This window comes from Lutra lutra, chromosome 4 (assembly GCF_902655055.1).
Source record: "Lutra lutra chromosome 4, mLutLut1.2, whole genome shotgun sequence".
NCBI lineage: Eukaryota > Metazoa > Chordata > Mammalia > Carnivora > Mustelidae > Lutra > Lutra lutra.
Window position 1 is genome coordinate 34,576,129 of NC_062281.1, and position 18,417 is coordinate 34,594,545.

Consider the following 18,417-nt stretch of genomic DNA (forward strand, 5'->3'; position numbering starts at 1 on the left):
ATCACCCGAAGAGATGTACGGAGACAGGGTTGGAGAAAGGAAGCAGAGAGACCAATTGGGAGATTATTGTAGGAATTCAAATGAGATATAGAAGCCACAAGGATTGACTGATAAAACTGTTGAGAAGGAAGGGGGAAGAATTATGCCTACGTTTTTGGCTCAAGGAACAGGGCATCCAATAATGTTCTCTTTTGAGGGGTGCACATTAAGTCTGAGATACCTATTATATATCCAAGGAGAGATGTCAAGGAGAAAATTAGATATATGACTCTAGAGTACAGGTCAGGACTAGAATATGCATTTGGAAAACATTAGTTGGGACAGACTAAATATCTGCTCCCCACCCCCCAAATTTAGGTTGCATCCTAACCTCCAAGGTGATGATATTAGGAGATGGAGACTTTTGTGGTAATTAAATCATAAGGATTAATGCCCTTATAAAAGAGATCCCTCACCCCTTCAACCATGTGAGGACACAGCAAAAAGATACTCTGAAACAGAAAGTGAATCCTTACCAGACACTCAATCTGCAGTGCCTTGATCTTGGACTTGCCAGCCTCTGGAACTGTGAGAAATAAATTTCTATTGTCTATAAGCCACCTAGTCTGTGGTATTTTGTTATAGCAGCCCAGATGGTCTAAGACATTAGTAAGCTGTGCAGATGGTACTTAAAGCCATTAAAGCCATTGGGATTTCCCATCTTCTACTTTCTAATCCTTAGAATTTGGTTCATATTCAGTTGATCTTTAGATGAAATGGAGGCCGGTTCTTAGGAATACAAGCCTAATAATTCTTAATACGCTCCTGCTCAGAACGGCCTATAAGTTTCTGTTCTAGCTAAATAGTGTCCCTAGTATAAAAAATAAATAAATAAAACCTTCATAGGAATCATTTTTAGTGACAAAACTTGATTTGAGAACATTATATTATGCTTCATGAATGCCCTAGATTTCCCCAAAATATACCACAATGTTTTTCCATATAAAAGCCCATTCTCAGATTAAAATCAATCAAGAACCCAAATAGAGCGAAACCTGGAATAACTCTAAAGAGAACAGGTTTGCCGGATTCAGTCTAGCCAAGTCCTAATTGCTCACAACAGGTGAAAATTAGTCAATGGTAAGGTCTAAAAAACAAAAATCAAAGCTACCATCTCTTCAATGCCAGACTACAGTTTCATGTTTCCTCACATTGTTAAAGGACTTCAGTAAGTCCTTTTTTATAAATGACTAGACTTGAAACAAGCATAATTTCAAAGCTAGTGAAGTGGTCAGGTTTACTCTTGTTAGTGACAAAATGGAACAAGCTATTTACTGTTGGACCATTCTCTTCTTTATGACATGGCTCTATAAGGAACAGCTTTGATGTAAACACACACACACACACACATATATGAAATCCATTGTTTTGTAGACATTAAAGATAAAATTAGGGATACCTGGGTGGCTCAGTTGGTTAAGCAGCTGCCTTCGGCTCAGGTCATGATCCCAGTGTCCTGGGATTGAGTCCCACATCGGGCTCCTCGCTCGGCAGGGAGTCTGCTTCTCCCTCTGCCTCTGCCTGCCATTCTGTCTGCCTGTACTCACTCTCTCTCCCTCTCTCTCTGACAAATAAATAAATAAAATCTTTAAAATATATATATATATGTATATATATATATATAATTAAATATATAATTAATATCTATATCTATAAAATTATATATTATATAAATATAAAATTATATATATTATATAAATATAAAATTAAATATAAAATATAATAAAATATATAAAATTAAATTTCATTTAATTTCATTAAAATGAAAATTAGTCTAGATAACAATGTATAAAAGATAGCAAGTTTAAATGAAAAGCTCAGGGCGCCTGGGTGGCTCAGTGGGTTGGGCCGCTACCTTCGGCTCAGGTCATGATCTCGGGGTCCTGGGATCAAGTCCCGCGTCGGGCTCTCTGCTCAGCAGGGAGCCTGCTTCCCTCTCTCTCTCTCTCTGCCTGCCTCTCTGTCTACTGTGATCTCTCTCTCTCTCTCTGTCAAATAAATAAATAAATAAATAATAAAATAAAAATAAATAAATAAATAAATAAATAAATGAATGAATGAATGAATGAAAAGCTCATTACACAGGGAAGGAAAAGCTGAGGGGCCACAAAGGAAAATGGGAGTTACAAACCAGATTAGTATGCTCAAAGATTGACACTGTGTAGTTTAAGACTTTAACACCTATGCAGGAACCACACAAAGACAAAAAACTAAAGCCCAGTGTCTACACAGGTTAAGGAGTTGAATCTTAACGATCCACGATGAGGCACAATGCAGGGTACTGAGAACTCTGTGCTTTTAGTGAAGGGGTAAGCTAGAAAAATATTGCATACTGACAGGGAAAGCACGATAAGTGCATCTCTGTTTACACGCTCGACTAACAAAGATGTTCCCCCCGATACTTCAAAACATTGTCCTACACTTCACACAGGTTTATTATTTGCGGCATGATCCAGGAACCCACAAACCCATTTAGTCCAAGTTCTCAATCCAGCAAACATATGCTTCAAGAATATGGATGAAATGGGGACATTTTCAGACATAACAAAAGCTGACGTCCTGGATCTCCAGCAGACCTGCTAAAAGAAGTGTTAACAGATTTGGGCTGAAGGAAAAGATATGTTTCTATAAGAAGGGATAAAGAACACCGGAAAGAATAAATGCGTAAAAGTCTGTTGTTTAAATTTATTTATATATACACACACAGACATATACAAATTTATTTTTAAAAACTATTGACTACTTACTGTTATTTTTAATAGCAATGTAATGTGGGTATTTAGCATATACAGATAAGGTACATAGAGCAGGAGGGTGGTCATTAAAAGTAACGTGGGGCACCTGGGTGACTCAGTTGGTTAAGTGACTGTGTTCGGCTCAAGTCATGATCCCAGAATCCTGGGATCCAGCTCCACATCGGGCCTCCCTGCTCAGCGGGGAGGCTGCTTTTCCCTCTCCTTCTGCCCCTCTCCCTGCTTGTACTGTCCCTCTCTCTCTCTCTCTCTCTCTCTCTCTCTCTATCAAATAAATAAATAAAATCTTTTAAAAAAATTAAAAGAAATAACCTGATGTAAGACTCTCAAATTTTCACGAAGTAAAAGAATATTTTCAAAGTGGACTGTGATATGTTAAAGATGTATACCATAATCTCTTGAGCAATCCATTAAAAATACCAGAAAGATGGGGCGCCTGGGTGGCTCAGTGGGTTAAGCCGCTGCCTTCGGCTCAGGTCATGATCTCAGGGTCCTGGGATCGAGTCCCACATCAGGCTCTCTGCTCAGCAAGAAGCCTGCTTCCCTCTCTCTCTCTCTCTGCCTGCCTCTCCGTCTACTTGTGATCTCTCTCTGTCAAATAAATAAATAAAATCTTTAAAAAAAAAAATACCATAAAGAGACACAACTAAAAAGTCAATAGAGGTAATGAAATAAACAATGAAAAAAAAAATCACTTGATATTCCCCAAAGGAGACAAAAGAGAAGAAAGAGAGGAACAAAGAAAAGGGAGGACAAACAGAGAAAAAAGAAAAAAAAGGCAATAAACTTGAATATATCAATAATTACATTAAACGTTAATATACTCATTAAAAGCAGAGATTACCAGACAGGATACAAAAAGCAAGACCCAACTAGATGTTATTTATAAGAAATTCATCTTAAACATAAGACCTGTTGAGTACTTTTTAACTTATTTTATCACTTAACGGAGGGAGGGGTGCTGAAGTCCCACAGCTCTGTGGATTTGTCTACTTTTCTCTTTAAAACTGCAGATAAGGACAAAGAAAAGTTCAAAGTAAAAGGATGGGAAAAGATTTACCAGGAAAACACTAAGCATAAGAAAGCTGGTGTGGCTTTATTAATATCAGGAAAAGTGGACATCAAAATTGAGTGTTACCAAACATAAAGAGAAGCACTACATGATAATAAAAGATCAATTCATCAAAAAAACATGATATTCACATTCCCAATCTTGAATGTGAGTGACTTAATAATAAAGTTCTCAAACAGATGATACAAAATTTAAAGTATGAAAGAGAAAGGTAAATAAATCCACAGTGAAGACGCTTTAACCCCTCTTCCCTCATTAACTTATTTCACAAAATACCAGCAAGAATTTAAGTTTTGAACCATGCCGTTAACCAATTTGATCTAACTGATATGTATGGAACAATATATTGAACAACATCAGAAAGAACAATCCCCAGTGACATGGATCATTCTCTAAGCAGAACCACATGAGTGGTCCAAAGGAATAACAAATTCCAAAGGAATAACATCTCAGACAATATGTTCTCTAACTGCAATGGCATTAGATTGGGAATCAACAAGGTAGCTTAAAAAATCCAAATATTTGGAAATAAAGCAACATGTCTTCAAACAACCTATAAATCCAATTTAAAAAAATCAAAAGAGAAATGTTTAAAATAGTTTAAATCGTTAAAATAGTTTAACCTAATGATAAGCACACCTATCAAAATTGATGTGATACAGCTAAAGGAGATATTAAAGAGAAATTTACAATTTTAACAGCTTGCGTTAGAAAGGAGGAACAATATAAAATTAATGAGGTATGCTTCCATTTTAAGATACTAGCAAAGGAAACAAAGTAAACTCAAGTAAATAGGAGAAGGAAATAATGAAGATACGAAAAAAACCCAACCGAACGAAAAGTAAACAAAGCAAAACAAATAAACAAAAAGAAAAGAAACCAAAAATTTATTTACCCCTAGCAAGACTTGTGGAGACAGAGAGAAACAGAGAGTGAGAGAGAAAACACAAGTTCTCAATATCAAGCATGAAAGAGGGGACATCTCTACAGATTATATCACCATTAATGGTTAATAAGTAGATATGATGAACAGCTTTATGGCAACAAATTCAAAAACTTAGATAAAATAAATAAAGTCCCTCAAAAATAAAACTTAACGAAATACACAATAAGAGGGTGCCTGGGTGGCTCAGTGGGTTAAGCCTCTGCCTTCGGCTCAGGTCATGATCTCAGTGTCCTGGGACTGTGTCCCGCATTGGGCTCTCCCCTCAGCAGAGAGCCTGCTTCCCCCTCTGTCTCTGCCTATTTGTGATTTCTCTCTCTGTGTGTCACATAAATAAATAAAATCTTAAAAAAAAAAAAGAAATACACAATAAGAAATAATTTGAATGGTTCTATTTCTCTTTAAAAAAATCAAACACAAAATTTTTGACCTTCCCTCAGAGAACTCCAGACTCCATTAGCCTCAAAGGTAAATTCTATCAATGTTTAAAGAAGAAATAAAACGAACTTTCGAAATAGAGAAGGAATAAAATCATTCATTTTATGAGGTCAACATAACCTTGAAACCAAAACTAGAAAAGAACACAGAAGAACAGAAAAGTATAGAACATTATCCTTCATGAACATCGATGGAGAAGTCCTCAACAAAACACTAGCAAATCAAATCCAAAATTACATGCATATATTTTTAAGAATATTATATCATAACCCAGTGAGTTTTATCCCAAGGATGCATGATCGCTCATGAAAATCCAAGATTTTGGGGCACCTGAGTGGCTCAGTGGGTTAAGCCTCTGCCTTCTGCTCAGGTCATGGTCCCAGGGTCCTGGGATCGAGCCCCGCATCGGGCTCCTTGCTCAGCAGGGAGCCTGCTTCCCTTCCTCTCTCTCTGCCTGCTGCTCTGCCTACTTGTGATCTCTCTCTGTCAAATGAATAAATAAAATCTTTAAAAAAAAAAAATCCAAGATTTTGATTTACCACATAACAGATTCAAGGAGAAAAATCATGTGATGCTATCAGTAACATGTCTCCGTGACTAGCCTTAGAATTAAACCTGGCCATAAGGTAGCAGAAGACAAGAAAGACAGTTGGATGATTTACAACCCTTAAAGAAAAAGAAGTAGGAAGTTGGTAGGTCAAAAAAGCTCTGAATAAAACTGAGTTAAATCTGCAACAGAAATGGAAAACCTGCTTGCACAGGAGTCTTGGGGGTAGGAGGAAGAACTTGAAAGTAATCATACAATTATAAAGTAAATTTTAAAATACAAAAAAATAACAAGTTACATAGGTTATTTTAATTATTTAAGTGAATAAATTTTTATTTTACATGCTTCTGAAGGTTCTGGCTAATGCAATTAAACAATTAATTGCATTATGCATTGCATAATGCAAAATAAACAATTGCTAATGCAATTAAAAGAGAAATCACAAAGGAGAGTATAGATGATATTATTTTCATATGGTTTTATATTGCTAAAACTCAAAAGAAACAAATGGCTAACTCTGAGAAGCAATATCATTCAGAAAGGTGACTATGTACGATAACGTACAAAAATCAATATATTCCTATATAAAAATAAGTGAAAAAAGTAATAAAACATTTCATTTATAATTTTAAAATAAAATTATTGAGAAGTATGCAAAATTAGTATAAATACTACTGAGGGATATAAATCAAAAACCATATTCTAATTTTGAATATAATGACTTCATATCATATAGATGGCAATTCTTCCCAAATTTATTTGTAATTAAATATGATTATGGTTTATTTAGGACTAAACAAATTGATTCTAACATATAGAAGGAAAAACAAACAAGCAAGTATAGCCAGGAGAAAACCTTGTAACCTTGGAGCAGAAAAGAATACCTTATAATACAAAAAGCATTAACCAATAAAGAAAAAGCTAATAAACTAGAGTTCCTCAAAATTAAATTTTTCTGTTCTCCAAAATACACCATTAAAAATTGAAAAAGCAAGCCACGGAGAGGGAGAAAATATTCTTAATACATATATCTGATACTTGTATCTAGAGTATGGAGAAAACTCTTGCAAATCAATAATGAAAAGACAATAGGCAAAAGATGTAAGAAGACATTTCCCAAAAGAATAGGAATGACCAATAAACACTAATGGTGCTCAACATCATTAAACATTCAGGAAATAAAAATAAAAACCGAATCACTTTGTGCTCACACCAAATGCTGTAAGGTTGCGGAGTAACTAAAACTTTCATGTATTGCTCATGGAAGTGTAAAATCGTACATGAACTTTGGAAAACTGTTTGTAATAGAAGTTCAATGTATATCTCACTTTTCGCAACTCTGCTCTTCAGTATTTATCAAAGAGAAATAAAATTATATGCCCACAAAAGACCTGGAATAATATTTACAGCACCTCTATATTTTGTATTAAAGGGAATCTAGGAAGTAGTCCTGTGGACTTTCAGTAAACACCTCGTTAGTTACAAATATTCATCATTTGAACTCATTAGATTAAAACCAAATGTGTCAATTCAAATGGGATTCTCCTATCCCCCCTTCCATCATGGGTTCCATCCTCCCTATGTTTCCTGACACAGTATCAGAGAAATAAACAGCTCTTTCAGATATACGACAGAACCTGTCTTTATCTTTAAAAATATAAATCCCACCTCTACATTTTTATATACTTTAAGTTTTAGGAACACTTGAAACAATATTTTGAAAATAAATGCATTGTCTTAAAACACAGTATGGCCAAAAGTGATAGTATATAAGTTATCCTTCTTTATCTTCTAAGACATATATCACTTTGCAGTGAACTTGCTATACAAGCTGTTTCTAAATGGTCATGTGAAAAACACGCAAAGTTATCACAAAATTCTGTAAAAGGGAATGGAACTTTGGGGTTTATTTTCCTTTTCTAGCCCTTTGTCCTCTGGCTCCGTATTTTAAAACATACTCAAACTTCCAGTGTTTGGTAAAACATCTTGCTTCAATATGAAAACACAATAATAAAGGTATTTTTGATGATTTTAGGACCTAAACACAATACAGAGCTTTCCTCTTCTTTGAGAGCAGGACAAAGAGAAGGAAATACAAGCAGCTTCTAAATATGAAAAGATGCTCAACATCCCTCACCGTAAGATAAGTGCAAGATAAAATTACAGTCAACTTGGTAAAGATAAAAAAGATGGATATATCGTGTTATCAAGGATGTGAGAACCAGCACCCTCACATACTTAGTGGAAATATAAATTAATGCAAGCTTTAGAGAGGGCAATTTGGCATACTGAGCAAAATTTCAAATGTTTCGCAATTCCATCTCAAGGAATTTATTCTACAGCAATATTTGCATATGTTAAAAATGGGTTTATAATAGCAAAAGATCATATATAATCTGATTAAATAAACTGTGGCATATCCATACATGTAATAATGGATTCATTAAGATAAATGTGATCATTCTATATGTATCAATATGGGAAAATTTCCAAGCTATGCAAGTAAGAGATAAAAGTGCAGAATATTTGTGTAAGAACTATATGCCCATCAATATCTCACAGTATATAAAAGAAAATGCTAACTGGCTACCTGTAGAGAAAAGAATGGAGATACTGGGAAACTCGGAGACTCAGGACCAGGGATGGGAAAGAAACTTAGTTTAGCTATCTGTGTTTTTTGTATCTTTTGAATTTTGTACCACATCCCTCGGTTACTTAGCCAAATACATAATAACGTTCTTTAAAATAAGTTAAACAACGGTTGGCCGGTTAGCTCAGTTGGTTAGAGCGTGGTGCTGATAAAATAAGTTACACATTGTATATAGTGTAATATGGCAGTGAGGAAGAGCTATATTGTAGAGAGACAAAGGAATCGGAGGACAGGATAGGACCAGAGGAAGAGTTAAAGCAACTGAAAAGGGCCTTTTGTGTGGGAGGAGGCCTGAGAACAGAGACGGCTGTCGAGGAAGAGGAAAATGGAGGGATCATGGCTATAAGTCATAAGTGTTTCCTACCGGGGATAAGGACTCACAAGCAGCTCCATATAAAAAAGAACTGGTCCAGTTTTCACTGCCTCTGTCCTAGTCAGACAAATTAAACCAGGGCCTTCAGAGACCTAAGGAGGCCCAACAGGGGAAGAACATATTCAGGACAGTTAGATCATTACTGGACCCAATGACTATCACAGAGCCATCACCAAACCAATTATCATATACTGTTCTATTTCATCTTTTATGTTAAAATATAATAGATTCTCTTATTTTTTTATTTTTTATTCTCTTATTTTTTTCTCTTATTTTTTTTTATTATTTTTTATTTATTATTATTATTTATTTATTATTTATTTATTTATTTATTTATTTATTATTTATTTTTATTTATTATTATTTATTTATTATTTATTATTATTTTTTATTTATTATTTTTTTATGATAATGGTTTTTACTTCCCTTTTTGGCACTTAGGAAAGAGGGTCCTCAGAGTCCTGAGGAAAGAATAATCAAAGGTAGGGTAGGCACTGTTCTTATATACTTATTTATTGCCCCCATTTTTTTTCTTTCTCTCCTTTTTTTTTTTTTTTTTTTTTTTTGGTTTATATCTAAATTCCAGTTAGGTAACATACAGTGTAATATTACCTTCAGGTGTACTTTCAGGTGTACAATATAGTGATTCAACACTTACATACAATTCCCTACAATTCATTGCCATTAAGTGCTCTTCTTAATCCCTATCACCTGTTTAACCCATCTTCCCACCTCCCTGCCCTCTGGAACCTGGCAGTTTTTTCTCTAGAATTAAGAGTCTCTTTCTTGGTTTGCCTCTCTTTTTTCCCTCTCCCTTTGCTCATCTGTATTGTTTCTTAGACTTACACGTGAATAAAATCATTACGGTATTTGTCTTTCTCTGATTGAATTATTTCACTTAGCATAATACTATCTAGTTCTACCCATGTCATTGCCCTGAATAGCTAAAGGAACCTCAAAAAAGAAAAACTAAGATGGAGCCATCATAATTCCAGACTTAAGTTATATTATATTAAGTTACATTATAAAGCTGTACTGATCAAAACAGTATGGTACTGATAAACACATAGATCAATGGAACAGAACTGAAAAACAGAAATGAACCCACAACTATATGGTCAATTTATCTTTGACAAAGCAGGAAAGACTATGCAATGGGGAAAAAAAAAAGTCTTCAACAACTGATGTTGGGAAAACTGGACAGCAACATGCAAAGAGATGAAACTGGACCACTTTCTTACCATCAAACACACAAATAAATTCAAAATGGATAAAAGACCTAAATGTGAGATGTGAAACCATAAAAATCCTAAAGGAGAACACAGGCAGTACCAGCTTTGACATCGTCTGTAGCAACTTCTTTCTAGAAATGAAATGTTTCCCTTCCCTGAGGCAAGGGAAACAAAAGCAAAAATAAAACTGTTGGGACTTCATCAAAATAAAAAAAGTTTCACACAGCAAAGGAAACAATCAACAAAACTAAAAGGCAGCCTACAGAATGGTAGAAGATATTTGCAAATGACATATCTGATCAAGGGTTAGTATCTAAAATCTATAAAGAACTTATCAAACTCAACACCCCAAAAATGAATAATCCAGTTAAGAAATGGGCAGAAGATATGAACAGACATTTTTCCAAAGAAGACACACAGATAGCCAGCAGACACAGGAAAAGATGCTCAACATCATTGATAATCAAGGAAACACAGATCAAAACCAAATGAGGTATCACCTCACACCTGCCAGAATGACTAAAATCAAAGGCACAAGAACAGATGTTGATGAGGATGTGAGAGAAAGGGGAACCCTCTTACGCTGTTGGTGGGAACGCAAAGTGGTGTAGCCACGGAGGAAAATGGTATAGAGATTCCTCAGAAAGTTAAAAACAGAACTACCCTATGACCCAGCAATTACACTACTACATATTTACTCAAAGAATACAAAAAATACTAATTCAAAGGCATACATGCACCCTGACACTTACAGCAGCAGCATCTACAATAGCCAAATTATGGAAACAGCCCAAGTGTCCATCAACAGATGAATGGATAAAGAAGATGTGGTATCTATATTTAATGGACTATTACTTAGCCATAAAAAATATTTTTTAAAAAAGAATATTACCTGCATTTTAGAGATGAGGAAAGTAAGGCTTATAGTAGTGATGTAACTGCCCCAAATAATATAGTTAGTAACGTGACAGAGGCTGGCTTTAAACTTGGGCATTCTGCAAGTAGAGTTTTTGTTCTTAACCATCTTGTGTTGCATCCCACCTCAGACCCTATTAGGACTCCCACCACTCACTGTTAATAGAAGTTGTCATGAGAATGAAATGATACACAATGAAAAGTTTATCACAGTGCTCTTCATACATAACAATTGTTCAATGAAGTTAATAAACACCTCTTTCTTGGTGTCCTAAAAGCTCTTCAAACTCCGTATTGCTGTAACTACAATCACTGCCATCCCTTCCTGCCCCAAATATGCCCTCTATCTTCCACAAGCTGGCTTCAGCACAAATATCTTCATTCAATGCAAAAATCTAGTTGTAATCCTATACTACTCTTTATCATCCTCTCTATTCAACCACTGAACTTCTCATTTTTAACTCTCAACTCTCACGTCACTTAACTCTCAACTCTGATCACATAGTACAGCCAATGACACTCTCTCCTATTTCAGGAGCTCATAAACTCTCATCTATGGCACTTAGTATAATTATGGGAGCCTCACAGAGGATCAAGAAACACGTCTCCTTTCAGTTGTAGATTCAACAGAATGGAATACCTGATTGGAATGATTGGATCAAAGCAAAAGTTAGCTACAGGTGGAGAAGTAGCAAAATACATAATCAAAATGTACGACCTGTCTCTGCTCCCAAGAAGTTAGCTATGCTGCAACTGTAACTATACGTCGTGATCTCTCTAACTTCTTTTGATCTCTATCCAAGCCAAACTGAGAATCACTTTAAATCAGTTCTTATTAGTAACATGACCTCCCCAAACTTCCAACATGTTATATTACCAGTATTTTCACTTGTCCCATATATTCTTTATAATTACCCTGTAGGATATTTTATCCTACAGATGTGGCATTTCACAGAATTTCCACAATGTGAGTTTTAATCCCTTTTTATAAGAGACCTAAATGAGATTTCCAAAGTTTATTTGCCCACTTACAAAAACTAGGCAACTGATCAGGTGAATGATTTTTAATATTATAAATTTTTCACTGAATTTTGAATATATAATATATCCAAGTAAATATTCAGCAGTCCCTGTATTTTTTATTGATGTGACTTTTATTCCTATCTTTTAAATTATGCACAGTATTTTCCCAGCTCTACAATTTCCCTGTCTTTCAATTTCCCCTAATCAAAACTCTTCTTGCCTTTTTTTTAGTTGAAGTATAATTAGCATACAATGTTATGTTAGTTACAGCTGTACAATATATTGATTTGACAATTCTGTACATTATTCAGTGCTTACCACTGTAAGTATAGTCACCATCTGTCACTATACAATGTAATTACAATATTATTATTTCCCCTATATCGTACTTTTCATCTCTGTGACTTACTTATTTTGTAACTGGAAGCCTGTATCTCTTAATCCCCTTTACCTATTTTCACCCATTCCCTTCAGCTCTCCCTGTTTTCTAAATGCATTTTTCCATATTTCTGTTGTAAGGTATGTCATCTAAATAATATTGTTCAAAATACTTCTATTTTGCTAACAAAAACTTTGGAGGTTTGAATAGTATTCTTACTGAAAAAGTACAAATTCTGGTCTTTGTCAGACTTATAGGAGGCAGCATAGTCGTAGCATTTTAACTTATGATTCTATTATAAAAGTTGGCCCTAACAGAGCTCTTCTATTAAATTTCTAGAACAATTTCATTAATATCATATACATGTTATTTTATTATCAAATAGAAATGCAGAAGCAAATAAGTTAATTTATTACTGTTAAGACAGTATCTATTGAAATGCAGCTCTGTACAGCTATTGCCCAGATGAAATGGAACAAATATACTATAAACATACTTTCTTGCTGAATTGCAACTCCAAATGAGAACTACAATGAGCAGCTAGATGAAAACATAGGTATGGTAGCCTCAATAATGAGCTTAAATCAGAAAAAGCATCAAATTTCAGGGAAAACCAAGCACTTTGTTCTGAATATCACAGCTACAGCTGCAACCCAACAGATAACTTTTCTGCTTCTGAAATGTGAGAAACACTACACATCACATGTCATCCTTCCACACCCTTCATTTCAGTAACAATAACCACTAGTAACACTGGCATCCTAAGAGAAGTCATCACTGTCGTAAAAAAAAAAAAAAAAAAAAAGAGCATCCTCATTAAAGTGGTCTTTATATAAACAGATAATATTATCACTAGACAGTGAAATGAGCATCACTTTGTTCCCAAAGCTATAATTTCTTTTTACTCTCACTAGACATGAATAGGTCAGTGTTTATTACAAGATAAACAGATATATGTTCTAACCTATGGCAAATAATTTACCATAGAGCTTTAGTTTCCTTATTTGTTCCACAAAAAATTCAAAGAAACATCCAAATTATGGTTTAAAAAATAATTCAATCCCTTTTTCTTTGATTCCATGTGAAATAGGATAAATTCATATTTAAGAAAATATTCTCTCTAAAACCAACATATTCACATTAATTTACTATTTGTAACCTGAGATAATTCATATATAATATATAAGCAGACATGTTAAGTGACCCTGTCTTCAAACACAGACATAAAAGCAAACAGATTAGTATCTAGACAGTGATCAACACATATTTCTTTCTTCCAGTTCCATATTTCTGAAGAACACTCTGGATGTTTGTAGGGTTTCCCTGCTGCACATTACATCTCTACTAAGGTTTCCGTTAGGAATGCTTTTGTCTATAAGTAACAGAAAATCTGACTTCTAGTGACAAGAATTAATTGAGGATGGGTACTTCTCTCCCATTGAAGAAAGCTGTCCAATACTATTAAATCAGGAGCTCAGAAAAGGTCATGCACCTCATGATTCCAATACTCTTGGCTTTTCCCTCATCTTCACAATGGCTGGTAAAGCCCAAGATAACACTTCTGCATTAAAAGGTAGTGCCACTTTAAAAAAAAAAAAAAAAAGGTAGTGCCAGCTACATCTTTCATTCTTTATCATGACTTTCTAGAAGCTCTCATAAACTTTCTTATACCTCATTTCCTAGAACTGTGTCACAGCCACAGAACTGTGTCCCAGTTGCAGAGAAATCTAAAATTTTTATATTTTTCAGGTCCTTCCATTGGGGATTGCAAGAGAGAAGGAAGTCAGGCTAGCCATTGAACAGGTTCTAGAACAGTCTGCTCTTCAACTAGTCAAAGGTCCACATGCGTGTGTACATATATACATACACACATGTTTATATGTATACATATATATGTATGCATAATATATGTATGTATACATGTACACACACACACACACGTATACACATTACTCATAACACATTTCGCTCCCTCCCAAAAGGAGACAGTCCCAAAGTCTCATCTAGTTACAAAATCTGGCTCTGAATCCAGGATCTCTGAGGTAGAGCAAATCTTTCCAACAAGGTCAAGTGTACCTCATTGTAAACCACTGACTACACACTGAAAGACAAGTTACCTGTTCCCAGCACACTCAACACACAATGATGGAGAAAGAACAGAGTGACTGCAACAGAAACTCTCATCCAAAACAGGAAGAATCAGAAAGATACAGTGGTCAACTATATAGCACCCAGCAATCCCTACATGGACATACCTTCATTTCTCTGGTCACCCTATCTGGTAGCCCCTGATTCAGCTGTCTCCCTTGACTGTTGTCATTCATGTCCCCTTGTTCTGCCCTTTGGGAGGGTGTCCCTTGTCCATTATTCTCCTGGGCTCCATAAGAGACTGGACCTGGTGAGTGTAGCTTTCCTGCATTCTGTACAGTTTGTATCTCCATGACTAGTCTACACATCACACGGCTACTGTGAGGTCAGGGTAGTGCCTTAAAGGCTGACTAGTCACAGGACGTTTGCTACCCACGCTTGGGTTTTCTTTAGCCACTAGCTATATATGGCTATTTAAATTTAATTAAAATTATATAAAATTTCCATTACAGTTCTTCAGCCACACTCACCACATTTCATGGGTTCAATAGCTACCTGTGATGAGAACCTTCCGCATTGATGTTGAAGATATAAAACACTGTCATCGTTGGTGAAAATTCTATTAAACAGCGCTGCATAAAGGAGTGTCATTAAAAAGTCCTGTTGAATTTTATTTGCTATGTTCCAAACGGCATAAAATTCACATACTTTTATCTGTTAGCCTCTCTGTGGTTTAAAATACAAACTGTTATATTATGAAATCTTGTCAGTACATGAACGTCATTTCAGTACCTAAGTTATCACTGAAAGTCTCATTTCTGGGATAGGTGTCAGAATTCATTATGAAAACTACAGATGGCAATCAAACTATTATGTAGCCTGTGTTAACTCTGCACACAAAAGTAGCACAAGAGATTCTAAAGGTTTTAAATTGCCTGACTTACACTAATAAAGTTGGCTGGTGGAAAGCTGGTGGGTTCTCTAGGGAACCTGCCCTGAATTGAGGATGATGTACAGTCTGGGGCAGGTTCTACAATAATTGCCTGTATATCCTCAAAACTGCCTTAAAAGTTTAGTAGATTTCCTATAGCTTAAAAAAAAAAAAAAAAAGAAGTCACAGTATCTTTTCTTCTGCTCAGAGATTTCATTCTAAACCCGTATCAGTATTTGCCAACACTCCTATTATCCCAACCAAGTAACTGAAAACTGAACAGAATAAAAATGCTCCAACCAACAAAAAAGAAGGTACTGTTGGAAGATATCAGCTAAAGAATCTCTCTTTGGGTTTTATGCCAATTTGAATTTGGAAAGCTTGAAAAGACCTCAAGTTTTAGTATGACTCATCAAAAGAATCGGAATAGGAAGATTTTATCTATGTTTGCAGGAAGTTACCAGTCTCCAGAGCAGATCCAAACCCAAATCAGACTTCTGCAGACATTAGCAGATTATTCAAATCCTGCCTGTGGCCAAATTCTATATACCTGAGTATTTTAAAATTATAATTATATCTAATATCCAACATGAGGATATAAGATAGCTAATTTTGCCAATCTCTAAAACATATTATTAAGAAAAATAAAAGTATATCAAATGCTCAGATCAACTATAAACATACGCTTCAGAAAATCCATGTTCAATGTTATTGAGGCTCATTATTACAAAGATTACATCTTTATATTAACTCAGAAACTTGAAAACTCTGACCAATACAATGAGTTTAGAGAACCATAATAAGATGAAAGAAATTCTTATCACAATGAAGAATGCTAGAATATTTCCTTTTAAAAAAATACGAAACCAAAGAGGCAAGCTTTTTTAAGAGTCAAATAAAGTAATCAAATTTTCATCTATAATATAATAAAATGTGTTTATCAGTAAAATCAGATAGCATGCTTAAAATATATCAACATATAGCAATTACCATGCACTACACCTGTAACAAAACACTTAGAAGTGTATAAATTAAATATAGCTAACAAATTAAAATTAGCAATAATAACAGCAAGAAAAAAATAATATTAGACAGAAAAAAAAGACTCTAACCACTTTGTCCTCCTGGTGTGAAATCCACGAAAGCAAGTTAGAAAGGACAGAAAAGACAAAACAAAAAAAATAATAATTAATTCCATTCTTAAAACAAGTAAGAGTTTTTAAGAGTTTGTTAGTGAAATAAAAATTCTGAAAAAGTCTGTTACATTTTGACTGAAATATAAACATTTTAAAAGGAAAATTTTTTCCACACATTTCAAGCAAGAGCATACCATATACTAGAATATATGAAGATATATAAGCAATAGTTTCTATAAAAGCAATTAAGTATACAAACATCAGAAAAGTGAAAATGTTCTTTCCATAAATAAAATCCCAATTAAATACTCAATTAATCCAAAGAGAGAAACTGAACAATGTTAAAGAAAATAGCTTTTTAAGTACAGAGACAATAAAACACAGCATCACTGTTTATCTTTAATTTCATTGTATATTGTCAAAAGTAGATAAAATTTTATATGAATTATGCATATTGCTTCTAAAAGTTATTTCTGACCCATTAATTTAGAAACCTTCTAACCTTTATAACAAAAAATAAAAAATTAGAAAAAATTAAAGATAAGACACTATTGATTAATAAAATGGCAAGATGCATGATTTGGTCAAGGGAACACATTTAGATACAACTAAAAACTATTGCATTTCTCATTACTTAAATATAATGATAACTGTAAAAGTGGTAACATAATAATAATGATCTGATATAAGAACATATAAATTAAAAATTAAAATCATGTGTTTTGAAGTATCACTGCTTCTCTGAAGTTATGGTTAGCCGTATATAATACTTGTGACTAAGAGGAAGGACTAAGAGAGACCTATCTTAAAATTCCACCTTTTTTTTTAAGTAACATTTCTACCTGTATACCTTATATAATTTTCTTAAACTCTCTAAACCTTTATCTACAAAATAGGGTATCAATATTTACTTTATAGGATTTTCTGAAATAAAATAACATGGAAAGCTCTCAATACAGTGCCTGGCATAGAGTTCTATATCTAATATTCTAACCTACTGAAACACAGGATATGCCTAGAAGGGACAGAATTGCATTCTTTACATTATACTATGCTCTTGATTGCTTCATTTGTTACAAATGGTGAAGATCATATAAAAGCTATTGTGCACCATCCAGGACATCTATTGCTAATCATTTAGTCCAACAAAAATCATTTATGAAGCACTCAGTTTATTTGTATCGTGCACTAAACTAGATTTCTGGGACATAAAAACTAAGTAAGACAGTTTCTGCCATCAAAGAACTAAATGTAGTAAGAGAAAGAAAACCATGCAGAATGGAGAGACCTCTGAAAGCAGGAAAACAACACAGCCCTATAGAAACAGGAATGATGGAGGAGATAACAAGACTTTAAGAAAAAGGATTAAGAGAAAGTTTCTGAGACGTAAGCAGGTCTTTAAAGAATAAAGAAGAGAATGTCAAGCAAGACCAGTAAGGAAGAATATTTTATGCAAAGAACATGAAATATGCAAAAAGCACAAAAGCACAAACAAGACTGGTATATTTGGAATACAAGTATGAGGGAATGACTAGATTATAACTGATATGTTTGAACTGAAGTCTCCATGAATAACTAAAAGCATCACACTTTAACGAAAATTAATTCACACTGCAGAAACTTAAAAAATGAAACAAAATGGAGTTATAACTAACGAATTTCCCAAGTTAATTCATCTGAACAAGTAAATTAAATTTCAGCTATAACATATACATGAAAAACTTAGCTATAAAACATTATGAAATACTGTTGCCATCATATCTTTATTATCTGTCAACAGGAATAAAAAATAAACAAAAAACCTATCATATGATTTATAAATAAGGCATAATATCATTACCTACTACTGACTGAGTCTTCAACTGTGTGACAAAGTGCACACTGATTGGAAGGAAACA

General features: G+C 34.2%; 1 protein-coding gene across 21 annotated transcripts in view; it reads right to left on the reverse strand.

The window, feature by feature from the left end:
• Positions 1 to 18,417, reverse strand: part of RIMS2 (regulating synaptic membrane exocytosis 2) — a 587,006-nt gene that overhangs the window by 440,192 nt on the left and 128,397 nt on the right. For 11 of the 21 annotated variants that reach the window (XM_047727198.1, XM_047727199.1, XM_047727164.1 and 8 more), the window contains one exon: positions 16,496 to 16,507. The exons of the other annotated variants lie outside the window; for them this stretch is intronic. In XM_047727198.1, coding sequence (XP_047583154.1) covers positions 16,496 to 16,507 — 12 coding nt within the window. The remainder of the gene's footprint in view (positions 1 to 16,495; positions 16,508 to 18,417) is intronic. 21 annotated transcript variants of the gene reach the window in all.